General features: G+C 37.4%; 1 protein-coding gene across 1 annotated transcript; it reads right to left on the bottom strand.

Annotated features, from left to right (window-relative positions):
- Window positions 1-10,450: 10,450 nt before the first annotated feature.
- LOC121010866 (vacuolar protein sorting-associated protein 29-like) lies at window positions 10,451-13,872 on the bottom strand. Its single transcript, XM_040444735.1, has 2 exons — window positions 13,853-13,872; window positions 10,451-11,054 (listed from the first exon to the last, which is right to left on the bottom strand). Exons 1-2 carry the CDS (start codon window positions 13,870-13,872, stop codon window positions 10,568-10,570), a joined length of 507 nt encoding a protein of 168 aa, XP_040300669.1. The 3' UTR covers window positions 10,451-10,567.
- Window positions 13,873-14,305: the final 433 nt, after the last annotated feature.

Raw genomic sequence — 14,305 nt, 5'->3', positions numbered from 1 at the left:
GCTGCTCCAGAAAGCGCTAAAGTAATAGCTATAGTATAAATATTCAAGCTATAGAGTAGTATCTGAAGTTATGGAAAGTATTGTTAAAATTGTGGATTCATGAGATGTTGACCAGTTGTATTGACATGTTGACAAAAATGTGACCAGAAGCTCATAGGAACATAACCCTATGTTTCTCTTAGGAACACTAACTTAGTATTTGCTACTTTGTGATTTGTAGACTTTACAGAACATAACAGACTTGAGTACTGAGAATTGACTATAGCTTGCATTTGCTCTTAAAGCTCAGAAATGACAGGTCATTTCTGCTCATATTTCATGGTTCAAAACAAGTCACAGGGCCATTACTGGCTTCAAAGGAGTAAGGAAGAATTATTTTCTTACAGGAAAGAGAAGTGGATATTTGTAAACAATAACACATTTACCAGAAAGGTCTGAAATAGCCACAGTTCCACCAGGCAGGCTGTATTCCTAATGATGGTTAGAATATCTGTGTCCCTATACACTCGCTACTGACACTGGTGAGGTGTCAAAAGTAGGTCAAATATTGCCTTTCACCACACAGTGTGAAACTTCCTATAAATGTACTACTAACCAAGGACAAATACTACTCCTCCTTTGAGAGTTTCCTCTGATAAATTGTTTCCCCCCATTGTCATTTTTCTTTACCTTGTCATACTGCTTATATATCTGTCATATATGTGGGGAATTTCAGGGAAAGATTATTTCTCTGGTTGGCAAAATTAGATCACCTATATTAATATTAGTATATTTTACCTAGATGATTGTGTTTTTAAGAAATATTGAGCATTTTTAGGGTCATAGATGAATTTTGGGATGTAGTGATGTACATGAGCCTTTGGAAGGCTGCTGGAGAAATGGTTTCTAGCCCGTTGTCTGTTTAATGTATTAAGATGTATTTTTAAAAATACCCATTTAAAAAACTCTTACTCATAGTAGTAAGTGGTGGCAACACCATTCTTATTTTCAAGGTGAGAACTCAGAATCCGACTTGTCTGTCTGTTCTATAAATTACTGAATGGGATATATTCCTTTGTTGTTTCTGTATTCATGTATTTTTTGCAGCTTTTTTTTTTTTGCAGTTTTTTTTTTTTTTCAAGTTTTCCTTTACATGTTTTGAGACAATGTTATTCAATGGGAAGAATTTTAAGCTTTCTCTTCCTGCCTCTCTGGGAGTAGTTCTAACTCACAGAGTTTTCCAAGAAAATCCTTTCTGTGACTATTCAGTCTTCACTTTTTTTTTCCCTTTGGTGAAGTGGCTGACCTTGAAGGACCTGAGTATATTTCTCATGCTCTAGCATTCATGAACTACTATCTCTCTGTAGGATATATGGGTACTTGGCACCTGTGCTATTGTTTTCAGCCTTTGGAGCCTAAGCCAAATTCTAGGTAGAAAGATTACCATTTTATTTTATTAATTTTTTAAATATAATACACGTGACATACCATATTATATTAGTTTCCTTTGTACAACATAGCAATTCACCATTTATATGCGTTGCCAAATGATCACACTAAGTCTAGTTATGAAAGATTATCATTTTAAACTCCTATTGCCAGGCAACTGGGTGGCTCAGTTGGCTCAGCACTAGACTTCAGCTCAGGTTATGATCTTGCTGGTCGTGAGTTCGAGCCCTGTGTCAGGCTCTGTGCTGACAGCTTGGAGCCTGGAGCCTGCTGTGATTCTGTGTCTCCCTCTCTCTCTGCCCCTCCCACACTGGTGCTCTGTCTCTCTCTTCCTCTCTCTGTCTCAAAAATAAATAAATATTAAAAAAAAAACCTATTGCATTAGTTTCTTAAGGATGTACTACATCCTTTTTTTTTTTTTTTGTAGAATTGTACTTTTAAACTTCAGGATTGGTATAGGCTTTTGTATTCCCTTTAATATTACTTGCCTAGATTGAATTGCAGTAGTTTCCTTTTTTGATAGTGGCTATAACGCATTTCATAAAAAAGCATGCCAGAAAAGTGCAAGTATGATTCAAGTGAAATTAAAAACCCAGAGTTTAAGGCCAACCTAAAGATTATGTTAATAGAGTGAGCTTTAGATTTGTTTAGGTAAAATTCATAACTGTGGCTTCAAAGAGACTGTTGGCAGTAAAACTCATTCCCGAGTCCTGCAATGGAAAAGATTATTTTCCTTACAAAATTAATTGCTCCTTGCCAACGGCCAAATAAATGGGTCTAATGAGAATTTCAAAGTTGTGATTGCTGTCCCATCCCTTTTGTACCAGGAAAAGAACATGCAGTAAAACCCTGGATTGTGGGTGACTTGTTCTGCAAGTGTTCTGCAAGACGGCCAACGTTTCTAATAAATCTTAACTTGATAAATGCGTGACGTCTTGCAATACAAGCAGTATGTGATGCCAAATGTCACGTGATCACAACTGAGCCAACGGTTCTTGAAATTCACTTTGATATGTAAGGGCTTTGGATTACAAGTGTTTCCGTAGCAGGTCATGCTCGCAAACCAAGGTTTGTTTTACTGTATTTGTATACAACATCCAAACCGCTAGACCGCAGACTATATTGTAATTGGCCTGTGCACAGGCACTGTCCCTTTCACATTCTGTCTTTCTCTGTTGCTTACCTATATACATATTATATGAAGTAGAAGAAAAACTTCTTGAGATATGTAGAGTTCTCCCCTTTAGGATGCTTTTGACTGATTCGTAGAAGGTCATGAAAAATTACTAGCCACATTAATATTTAAGTTCATAGATAGAGGTACATTAGGTGATTAGTAAAGATAAAAGGAAAAGTTCTTGATTTTGTAATGGAGCCCATGGATGGTGTGATTTTATTGGATGGAGATGATGTTAATGGATAATCAAAAGGCAATTTGCTAGTCTACTGACATCTACCAAATCCTTGTGCATTTTGCTGGCATTCAGTAAGCACAAGCTGACTTGTAACTGGACAGCCGAAGATGGTTTTGACGTTATCACTGGTATGTCTGAATGAGCATGGTAGCTTACCCGTATTAGGCAACTTTCTTTTATCTTCTGCTCCCCATAACAGCTGAGTTTCACAAACACATTTCTTAATATATGTAAGCTAAAGTAGATTTGCTTTGGCTGCCAAACCTACATTGATCCTACACATTTCCTCCACTTCTGGCAAGCCTAATCATGGTTAATGGCTTCTCATATCCCTGGAGAATGCGGACACAAAAACTCGTTCAACCTGAAAATTATCAGCTGGGCACATGGAAGGCAAATTGTGAGCTAGATATTGGGATTTATGGGTTTTTCTCCCTCTGGTATTCATTAGCTTGGCTGGAGAGTGAGAAAAAGCACTTCTCAGATTCATGCTTAGACAAGAAGAAAGAGGCAGCCTCTGTGAAACAAAACTTGAGGTGAATGACATTTATTATTTTTATGTTCACTACATGGATGAATGAGGAGAGGGTTAAGGACTTGGAAGCATTTTTATTTAAGATCTAATGGAAAGATATTATTCTTTTCACAAGTTTCCTAACTTCATTCTTTTTTGAAAATATTTTTTATTTATTTTTGAGACAGACAGAGTGCAAGTGCGGGAGGAGCAGAGAGAGAGGGAGACACAAAATCTGAAGCAGGCTCCAGGCAGGCTCTGAGCTGTCAGCACAGAGCCCAAAGTGGGGCTTGAACTCATGAACCAGGAGATCATGACCTGAGCCAAAGTCAGATGCTTAACAGACTGAGCCACCAAGGTGCTACTCCTAACTTTATTCTTATACCACACTAGGTTATATATATCTTTAGAAGTACTTTATTCTTATACCACACTGTGTTATGTATCTTTAGAAGTTTCCAGAGGAAATGGCAGTAAGCGTTCTTTTCAAATGCATATTTCCAGGAAGTATCTGACAGCCTAATTAGCATTCAGAAAGAATCATATAATTTGTAATTTATAAAAGATCTGTAAAATCACCAGCTGCCCTAATTCCTCATTCAACTGATAAGGAAATTGCTATTTCAAATAACTAGATGATTTGTTCAAGGTCACATAACTAACTTGGAAGGCTTTCTGATTCCTAGTGCTGCGCCTTTATTTTTATAACACCCGCCACTTTTGCAGTTGAGAGTTTTTTCCTTCTGCCACCAGTGTCGTAATTCTTAACACTGAATATCTGCTGAATAGAAGGAGATTAAGATCTGTGCCCAAACTAGTCCTGTGTTTGAATTTCAGCTTCTGCATTTAGTGCTAATGGCTCCATAGCTGACCAAGTATCTTATGAATCTCCAGCTCTGATACCAATCTGTAAAAGAGGGATAATAACACAAAAGTTGGATGGCTGTTATTGTATTAGGCAATACATATGTAATGCCACTATATATTAATGCTATTTATTGCACATAATAATGCATATAATAAATAATATTTGTTTTCATCTATATATATATTTTTGTTATGCCTCAAGCAAGCTATCTCACCAGCAACATGAGTGACAAGAGAGCAGAGAAGCTTTTCATTGGCTTTTCCATGAGCTGTATCAGAAAGCCATTGTAAATTCTAATGAAGCAAGTATGGGTGTAGAGTGTAAGACTGAAGAGTCTGACTGACAGAACAGACATAGATACAAAACAAATTCAAAGAAGGACAATGTTTTGTCACCCAGTGGGTTATGGTCTAGGTGAGCAATCCACTCACCCTGGGTCCTCAGCAATGCAAATGTAAGAGCTAGGGTCTTGTGCACAGAGCTCCGGGCTCATCGGGGAATAAGGATACTACGAAGTTGGACAAGGCAGACATGAAGTTTCTCTGGATGGCCCAACATGTAATGAAGGAGAAGGGAAATACTCAAGTACAGAGACCGCATAAGCAAGCCCTTGATGCTTAATCCTAGAACAATGTCTACTTGTCCTATCAACAACATTATCATTCCATGTGAGGAGACTGAGAGTCCTGATCTATATACAATCCAGCAAGAATCTTCCCAGGAGCTAAGAAAGGGGTGAACCTCCCCTCCCTTCTCCAGATGGGATCAGCTCCTCCTTGCTCACAGATGACAGAAAGACTCCTGGATAACTCCACTCCAAAGCTACAGAGGCTCTAGATTTGCTCTGTGTGTGTGTGTATGTGTGTGTGTGTGTGTGTGTGTGTGTGTTCATGTGTTGGGACAGGAAGGGACCAGTGAAGAGTGTAGAATGAAACAATAGTGTTATTTTAAAAATAGAATGGTCTGTATCTTCTATATCTGCTTCAACCATAGTACTTGGCTCTGGTGTTATTAAATTTAGGTTTTTGCATATATATATAGGGGTGTGTGCATAAATATGTTTAATATATATTTATATATTCATAAAATATGTAGATGTGTATACATACATATAAAATGTATAAAATGCATATGTATAAATATGTATAGAATATATAAAATCCATTTTATACTTAAATAAAATGTAATATATATGCTCCATTGAAACAAAGGCAAAAGAGTTTTTAAGTACTGGGGTGAGCAGTGAAACAGTACTGGAGGACTTTATCAGGATGGTTAAAGTGATTAAGTCATCTGTGATTGCTAATTGGCGCTTATCAAAGTTAGGGTCCTATCCTGTCATAGAGCTTGAAGATGGGCTCTATCTTTCTTGATGTCTGCATTTCAAAGGGATGGCCCCCAGGTCCTTGAGAAAGACAGTTCTGAATCCAAAGACACTGGCAAGAAGTTGGGACAAGATTCACATCTCAAAAGACAGAGAAATAATTTATAATTTTAAGTTTTCTAAAATATGTCCTCTAAAAGAATAGAAGTCAGGGGCCTGTAGTCAGGAAGGAACCTATCTAAAATTTAGTCAAACTGAGGGGAACATTAAGGCCATCTATCTATATCTATATCTATATCTATTCTATATCTATATCTATATCTATATGTATCTATATATAATATATTGTATCATATGTATAGATATCATATATGATATCAATATATATATATATGATACGATTGGTTAACTTCAACGTGAGTTGGTTGACTTCAAACAGGAGTAGAATGCAATGAATATTCTAATTTTGTAATAAGCTGTAAATATTTAAATATATTTCTATTATCTTGTTTTCAAAGATTAAGTTTGGCTTATAACTTAAAAAAGAAAAAAAGTGTTAGAGTAATCACACTTGCTTTCAAGGGAAGCACATAGACTTTAGTTGATTAATGGCAGTAAAAGATTCAACTTCTCAGACAGCATTGAATCCTTCCCCTTTCAAGCTCAGGTATTTACAAGCCTCATGCATCAATAATGTTAGACAACACACCATGAGTCATGCAAAAACAACGGAATTAAACACTTTGTTAGGATTTTTTGCAACCAGAGCTAAAAATAATGCAGGCAGAAAAAAATATTTCCTGGGTAAACAATAACCAGATAATCACAACAAGGAAAAAAAAAGATTAAAAGTTAACTGAAATAACACCCGATTTAGCAAGAACAAGAAAACCTGTATTTTAAAATCCTGATGGGGAAGTTAAAGAGACAGAGACAAATAAGATGGTTTTGTTTTTACCTTTTAGTCCAGGTTGTTACGCTCCAATGTCTTTTTGTATTTACCATAGTGCTCTCTGTCCCTTCTCGGTATTTGTGAAAAGAAACAAAGGTGGTAACAAAGAAGGAGAGAGGACGGAAGGATGGGGAACTAAAACAACCTCCACACCAGTGAAGAAGAGAGAAAGAACACATTGTGTTATCGAGTAAAAATTATCAGGTTTACAGGCGTGTAAGTAGCATGAAATCAATTACCAAATCTGGACAGGATTTCAAACAGATTTATACAGTAATGCAGAAGATAATTAAGATTTATCTCCTCCAGATACAAGAAGACTAATTTAGGGATTATGTCCTATGTGTCTCCTGAGAAACTTTAAGCTCCATTTCAGAGGTGTGGGTTTATAGTCCCACTAGTTAGAAGGCCCCGGATCTTGCCCTGCAAATCAGAAGGCTGGACCCCTAGGGGTGCCTGGGTAGCTCAATCAATAAGCCTCCACTTCAGATCAGGTCAGGATCTTGAGGTTGGTGGGTTGGAGCCCCATGTTGGGCTCTGTGCTGATGGCTCAGAGCCTGGAGCCTGCTTTGGATTCTGTGTCTTCTCCTCTCTCTGTCCATCCCCTGCTTGCACTCTGTCTCTCTGTTTCTCTGACTCTCTCCCCTCTCCCTCCCTCTCAAAAATAAATAAACATTAAAATATTTAAAAAAAAAGGTTGGGCCTCTAAAATTTACAAGAGGACACTTTAAACCAAAGGGGTAGGAAACCAGCTACCTCCTTCCTCTTTATTAAGCAAGCAAGCAAACAAACAAACAAAAAAACACATTGTCCCTGTTTGCTAAGGAGTTGAAAGTGGATCATTTCTTTACCTTTAAAGAAGGGAGAGTGGGAGTGAAGAACAGAGGGAAGGAGAGAGAAGGGATGTGAGAGTAGGACAGGGGTAGGAGGACACGGAATGGAGAAAGCGTACAAGGGATGAGAAAGCTGAATCATGGCCTGAAGCAAAACGGGCACCTTTCATTACCCCCTGTGTCAGGGGTGTTTTTCAAGAGCAACAGGCTTCTATTTCTTGAATCCTGTGACAAGACAAACTGCAAAGTACCTAGATTCAGGAAAATGTTCCCTGACCCTCTGGTCCAAACCTGCGAGAAGGGACTAGTGTTTATGAATAGGTTGCATGTGATTTTGTCAATTTCCTGTTGGAGCAGATTCTATCTTTCCCGGGCAAGCCCTGGGATCCTTAGTGCCACAGTTTTCTTCGCCACTGCTTTTCCAGCAAAAGCAAACCCTTTCCTGCCCCATTGCTCTTTCGTTCCTCATTGGCTACTCATTCCCTTTTTCCACCATCACTGGGCGAATCTTCCATTAAGTGGCCTTAGTTCTAATCTCACATGCAGGATGGCAAAGAAGCAAATGGCTGGAATCTGCCAATGGGACATTCAGAGGGTGCTTGCTGGCCTGCACACCATTAAATGGGTGGCATGGGCTGTTGGTCATTTAGTGGTTTGGGATCTCCTAACTGAAATGAGGTGTAAAAGGAATGCCTTTTCTCCATCTGACAGGTGTGAGGCAGGTCACACGTTCAAACTTGATGGTAACAATTGTGGTCATTCATTGTAATTTACTAAAAAAAATTTTTTTCCCCTCAAGCACCTCACTGTCTGAGAAGATAAATTTTCAGAACTTGAAAATGTAGTCATCAATGCATTTGTGATATTATTTCTTGGGTGGTTGTGGAAATCCAAGGAATTGCTTCTGTAAATACTGCAATAGGACTTTTGGAAAAAAGTTCTTGCCTGGTATCAAAACAAAAAATACTTGTCATTTCCTGTATTCTATTTTTTCTCCAAGGAACCTGTTTTTGTGCTGTATTTCTTCTAGATGAACTGATCATATTTTAAAAATTGTATAGCGAATGCAGATTTACTTTCATTTACCTGCTCAAGATACCATGTTTCATAATTAAATTTTATCTTTATCACTAATAAACTCATTTTCTATTGAGAATGAAATATTCTTTATGAAATATACACACTCTACTTTTAGAAACCCTGTTTCCTTTGTTACCTGGAGAAAGAGATTCTATTCATTTTAATGTCATAACCACCTGTTCCTTGAAATTTCTGTTTGGTAGACTGCCAATGTAATTCACCAACGTGGCTATATATATATATATATATTTTTTTATTTTCACAATCATCCAAACAACTTAAAACCTAGGCCAATTTTTGAAGTACAATAAATCCCCAAATTGAAGCACAAATGAAGCTTCTCAATCAGTGCCACTGATCTTTTCCTTGACCATTTAGTCAGGTGATTAAAAAAACATTTCTTTACTGTGTACAGTGCCCCTTCAAACAAGCTTTTGACTTTTGAACATGGCCGTCAAGTCTGGTTCATTCAGTGCCCATTAAACTCAGTGCATTTGCTTCTGTTACTGATAAGAGAGCTCTGATTACATATTTCCACCAGAATTTTCAGAAAGCCGTTTTGCCAGAATCCTGGAGAGGAAGAGTTCAGGTTTCGTGCAATCAGCAATAAGAAATTTTGTCTATTAGCTAGCTAAATTGGAAGGAAATCAGAAATTCTGGGTCTTGTTATGTTTTCTAAAATGGCTACTGCCTGCAGCTGAAATTAAAGAAAACAGAAGCATGTCTGTGAGATGCCGATTTTCAGGAATTTGTTTCAGGAAACAGAGAGACCTTGTCTCAGAGACGAGAGTATCCCTTTTTGACGGGTGACTAACACTGTTCAGCTTTTATGTTAGAACCTGTTGATCAGAATTTACATTTTACTGGTACTTTGGGTATTGATTCTTCTAAGAAAATTGATAAACTAGTAAATTAACAAAGGATGCACGTGTACAGGCTGTGTAAATTAATAAAAATTCCCCAAATTAAAAAAAAAAGTTTTAGATCAATTATAAAATATATAATCTAGAAAATAGTAATCCTTCCTGTCGTATTCATCCAATTTTGGCGGATTTATCAAGTAATGATTTTTCTCTAGGACACATGACAACAACAATAGAAATCAACTGACAAAATAGAAAAGGCAGTGCATTTCTGAGTTTTATAAAAATCCTCATGCTTAATATTTTCCTTTCTATTCAGACTCCTATTAATCTACTACACACCTAAATTTTTTTACTATTTATATACACGTACACACACAGACACACACACACCCTTGCACTCACACAAATACCATATATTTAAAGCAAAGTTCTGTCTCAGTCATAATACACAAATACACTTAAGCTAAACTAATAGTAATTCTTGTCCTTCTGTAACCACACTGAATTTACATAACGTGTGATAAGTAGAAACCCTGCCCAACTTACATTTCCCATGAACTGCGTTAAAGACAGACATGTGGGCAAACTAAACATCTGGTTGTCTGTGCCTTGTCTGACATTAAAAAAAAAAAAAGAAAGGGGGGTGCCTGGGTGGCTGAGTCGGTTAAGCGTGCGACTTCGGCTCAGGTCATGGTCTCACAGCTTGAGAGTTCTAACCCTACGTCGGGCTGTGTACTGACAGCTCAGAGCCTGGAACCTGCTTTGGATTCTGTGTTGCCCTCTCCTTCTCTGTCTCTCTCTCTTAAAAAAAAAAAAAAAAAAGAAAGAACCAGAGGTTTTGATTTATCTGGTAAAGGTAATTGACATAAAGGAATCTCTTGTTCCCTAAGAATAATTGTTACCTGGTACAGTCACAAACAGAATCCATCAAAAATAGAAATAAAAATGTCATCATGACCAATAGAAAACATTTAATTTAAATTGTATGTGGAAAAATAAAGCAAATTTATTTATTGTGTGTATACCAAAAATTTGTCCTCTTAAATATTTGATAATTACAAATAGAAATAACATATGAACCAATAATTCCACTACTGGGTATTTGCCCAAAGAAAACAAAACACTAATTTGAAAAGATAGATGTCCTATTTTTTTTTTTTAATGGCTCATTAGTGTTTAATTATTTGAACAGGGGAATGAAAAAAAAAAAAGCATGGCAAGACAGGCCTGGCTTTAGGATTTTTTGTATTCAATTCATGCTACTTTCACATCATCTCTAATTAGCTGCTACACATAAGTGACAGCTGTGGAAGCCTGGATACCCATCAACATGAATGAAGGAATCATGTTTGTTTCCAAGGCATTATGTGCTCCAGTGGCAGGACCTGGGTTAACATAAAATTTATTTTCATGCTCGAATGCCTCAAATTTGTGTGTGTGTCCTGAGATAAGAATGTCCACATCAGACTCACTCTGCAACGGGGCTAAGGTGGCTGTGCCTCCCCAAGGAGTCACTTGATGCCCAGGGAACCAGCCAATTCTAAACTGCCTATCAGTCAGCCCTTTCGGTTCTGGATGATTCAGATTCCCACGAACATCTCCTCTCACAATACGAACCTCACTGATCTGAGTTTTGAGATAGTCATAACTCTCTTTGCTCCAAAGGTTTCCTGTACAGAGAAGGGGCTGAATCTTTCCTGGCACCAGCAGTTTCTTGAATGTAGCTGGCAACCTGTTACACCAGTGTGGGTTGTAAAGTCTCCTAATACTAACACTGTAGTCCTGTCACTGGGCTCAGCTCAGTCTTGGCAATCACCACCACTTTCTTCCTCTGTGCCCTAGTTTTTAGGATGGACTTTGAGGGTAATTTTGCTGACAAATGTGTAAGACAACACATTACTAATTCCTGTGTTTTACTGTTGAGCTTTGCATTTGACCTTAAGAGAGTATTTTGCAAAAAAAAAAAAAAAAAAAAAAAAAAAAGTCAAAAAATTTTACAAATTGTTTTCAAGGTCGCTATGGATCCTTTGATATTCCAGTCGTTGTTTCTGGAAACACCTTTCCTTCCACCATTCTTACCGACCCCTTTTCAGTTAACTGGTATAATTTGATTAGATCCTTATCTGTGAAGAGTTTTGATATGATTCAAGTCATTCTCCAATACAAATTTTATGCAATCTCTGAAGATATTTGCAAATTTACTGTAGAATTCCTTTCCTTTTTTTCTTTTTTAATTTTTATTGGTTGGTCTTTGCAATACTCGGCCACCTGTGGGATGCTTTCTAACAAAGGACTTGATGAGATGAGGTAAGTTACTCACTAGTGATAAGCCACAGAGGGGTGTTTGAGTGTAGATTAAATATTTACAAATATTCGGGTAATTGGAATGTACTTTCAACATCTGGAGCTTCGAGACTTGTGGAATAAACACTACATATAATGGGCAATCTTAGAGCTTCAAGAAATCCTCCCAAACATAAAACATACTTTTTCAGGTGATGATAACCAAACACTGGTTATAAAATAGAAATTCTACCAGCAACTGCCAGGTAAGATATATCTGGCCTGCTTGTACCAGTTTTCATCTGCAACTATAGTTTTAATCAGTTTGTAAAGGATGATAGCTCCCATTAGTACCCCAGGTTCTTTGGAGTTCTTTCTTTAGTTATAAATTGCAATTATTTGGGAAGCCAAAATAGTCCATTTCACAGTGCAGAGGAGCTGGTGATGATTAATTACGGAAGGATTTTCAAAAACTTGTGTACAACATGGACAGTTTCTTTCCATTCACAAAATTGCCATTAGCTTATGAAATATGTTATATTGTAACATTAATTAATTGACCATGACATAATGATTTCAAAAAGATAACTATAGTTGATCAACCTTAGAAAAACTTCCTGGCAACCAAGGGAAATTGTCTTATTGTAATATAAAAAGAACACCTCTCAGAAACAAATAATTTAAATCTTAGCTATCTTTTAAAAGGCGCTAGTGAGTTATATAAGCTTAAGAATTAAAGGTTCTGGTGTGCATGGGTGGCTCAGTTGGCTAAACGTCAGACTTTGACTCATGTCATGATCTCACAGTTCAAGCCCCACGATGGGCTCTGTGCTGACAGCTCAGAGCCTGGAGCCTCCGTCAGATTCTGTGTCTCCCTCTCTCTGGCTCTCTGCCTCTCCCCCATTGCACTCTCTCTCTTTCTCTCTCAAAAATAAACCTTAAAAAATTTTTAAAAAAAAATAATGGTTCTATCTTCCTAAAACTACCACAGTACTAATGTAATTTTTGAAAAATGACAATTAATATGAGGTTCTTCTTCCAAATGATTTCTCAGTACATTTTCTTAAAAAATGAAAGTTCCTTTTAAGATTTTTAGGTTATAATTATATCAAAAGTGGTGAGAAATCAGAGCTTGTGTGTGACTCACACCCTGAATGAAATGAAATCAAGCATCATAAATTAATTAGAAAGGCTATTGCCAGGTCAATCCATGATTGCATGCGGAGAGAGAGAGACACATTTCTCTGCCCTTTGCTTACTAAAATGCTGAACTCACTTACCTGGCAGGTATTGAAATTTATGATTCTTATCTTGCTTTGTTAAGAAACATATTTTATTTATATCTGTACTCCGTTTATAACAACAATCATCAGGAAATGGAATTAGATGTTGATTTTGATGGTGGAGACCAAAATATGAGGGCAAAACTAATGTCCACTGGATTTCCTTCGTATATGTCATTTAATTTTTTTTAAGTTTATTTAAGAGAGTACAAGTGGGGGAGGGGCAAAGAGAGAGGTAGAGAGAGAGAATCCCAAGGAGGACTTGCATTATCAGCACAGAGCCCTATGCAGGGCTCAAACTCACAAACTGGGAGATCATGACCTGAGCTGAAGTCGGTTGCTTAACCGACTGAGCTGCCCAGACGCCCCTGTTATTTAATTTCTTAAATGGAAGTGAGAGCTCTGGTTAGTTCCTTGCCTCATACTTAGTTTTTGTTTTTAGCTAGCCAGATCCTGTTTAAAATGCTATATAGTACAGACATAAAATTGTTTATGTAGAAAAAATAAAATAAAAGCTACCCTATATCAACTATAGTCATGGCCACAAGAAACTTCTGATCTTGAAGTTTTTCTCAGTCTACATGAGGTCATCCCAGGTAATACTCTCCATCATGTAAGAACTTCAGGGATTCTTGAACTGACCCAGAAATTGTTAGGTTGCTACATTCCATTTTTCTCTTCTGGTTGCCTCAGTGAATTTAGCTTCATTCACTTTTATTTTTATTTTTTTTTAATTAATGTTTATTTTTGAGAGGGAGAGAGAGAGAGAGAGAGAGAGAGAGAGAGAGAGAGAGAGAGCTGGCAGGGAAGGGGCAGAGGGAGAGAGGAAGACACAGAATCTGAAGCAGGCTCCAGGCTCTAAGCTGTGAATACAGAGCCTGATGCGGGGCTTGAACTCATGAACCACAAGATCATGACCTGAGCCAAAGTCGGATGCCTAATTTATTGAGCCACCCAGGCACCCCAACATTGTGCTTTTTAACAAGGTTGCTTTTATCACCCTCACTAGACTTTGTGAAGGGCCATGTTGTACAAGTTTGTAAATGTACAGCATAGGGAATGTGGCCAACGGTATAACAACAGTATTGTGTGGTGACAGATGTGGCTACTCTCCTGGTGAACCTAGTCTAACGCACAGAGTGGTCCAACCACTATACTGTATGCTTGAAACTAATATTGTGTATTAACTATACTTTAATTTTTTCTATTAATTTTTTTAAGTTTATTTATTTATTTTTGAGAAAGAAAGAGAGAGCACAAGCAGAGGAGGAACAGAAAGAGGGGGAGAGAGAAAATCCCAAGCTGGCTCTCCACCATCAGCACAGAGTCCGATGTGTGGCTCAAATTCACCCAGTGTGAGAACATGACCTGAGCTGAGATCAAGAGTCGGACACTTAACCAACCTAGCCACCCAGGCACCCCAACTGTACTTTAATTAAAAAAAAAAAAAGACCAAAAA

This window comes from Herpailurus yagouaroundi, unplaced genomic scaffold (genome assembly GCF_014898765.1).
Source record: "Herpailurus yagouaroundi ecotype Mexico unplaced genomic scaffold, PumYag 192, whole genome shotgun sequence".
NCBI lineage: Eukaryota > Metazoa > Chordata > Mammalia > Carnivora > Felidae > Herpailurus > Herpailurus yagouaroundi.
This window is presented reverse-complemented; position numbering and strand designations above follow the sequence as displayed.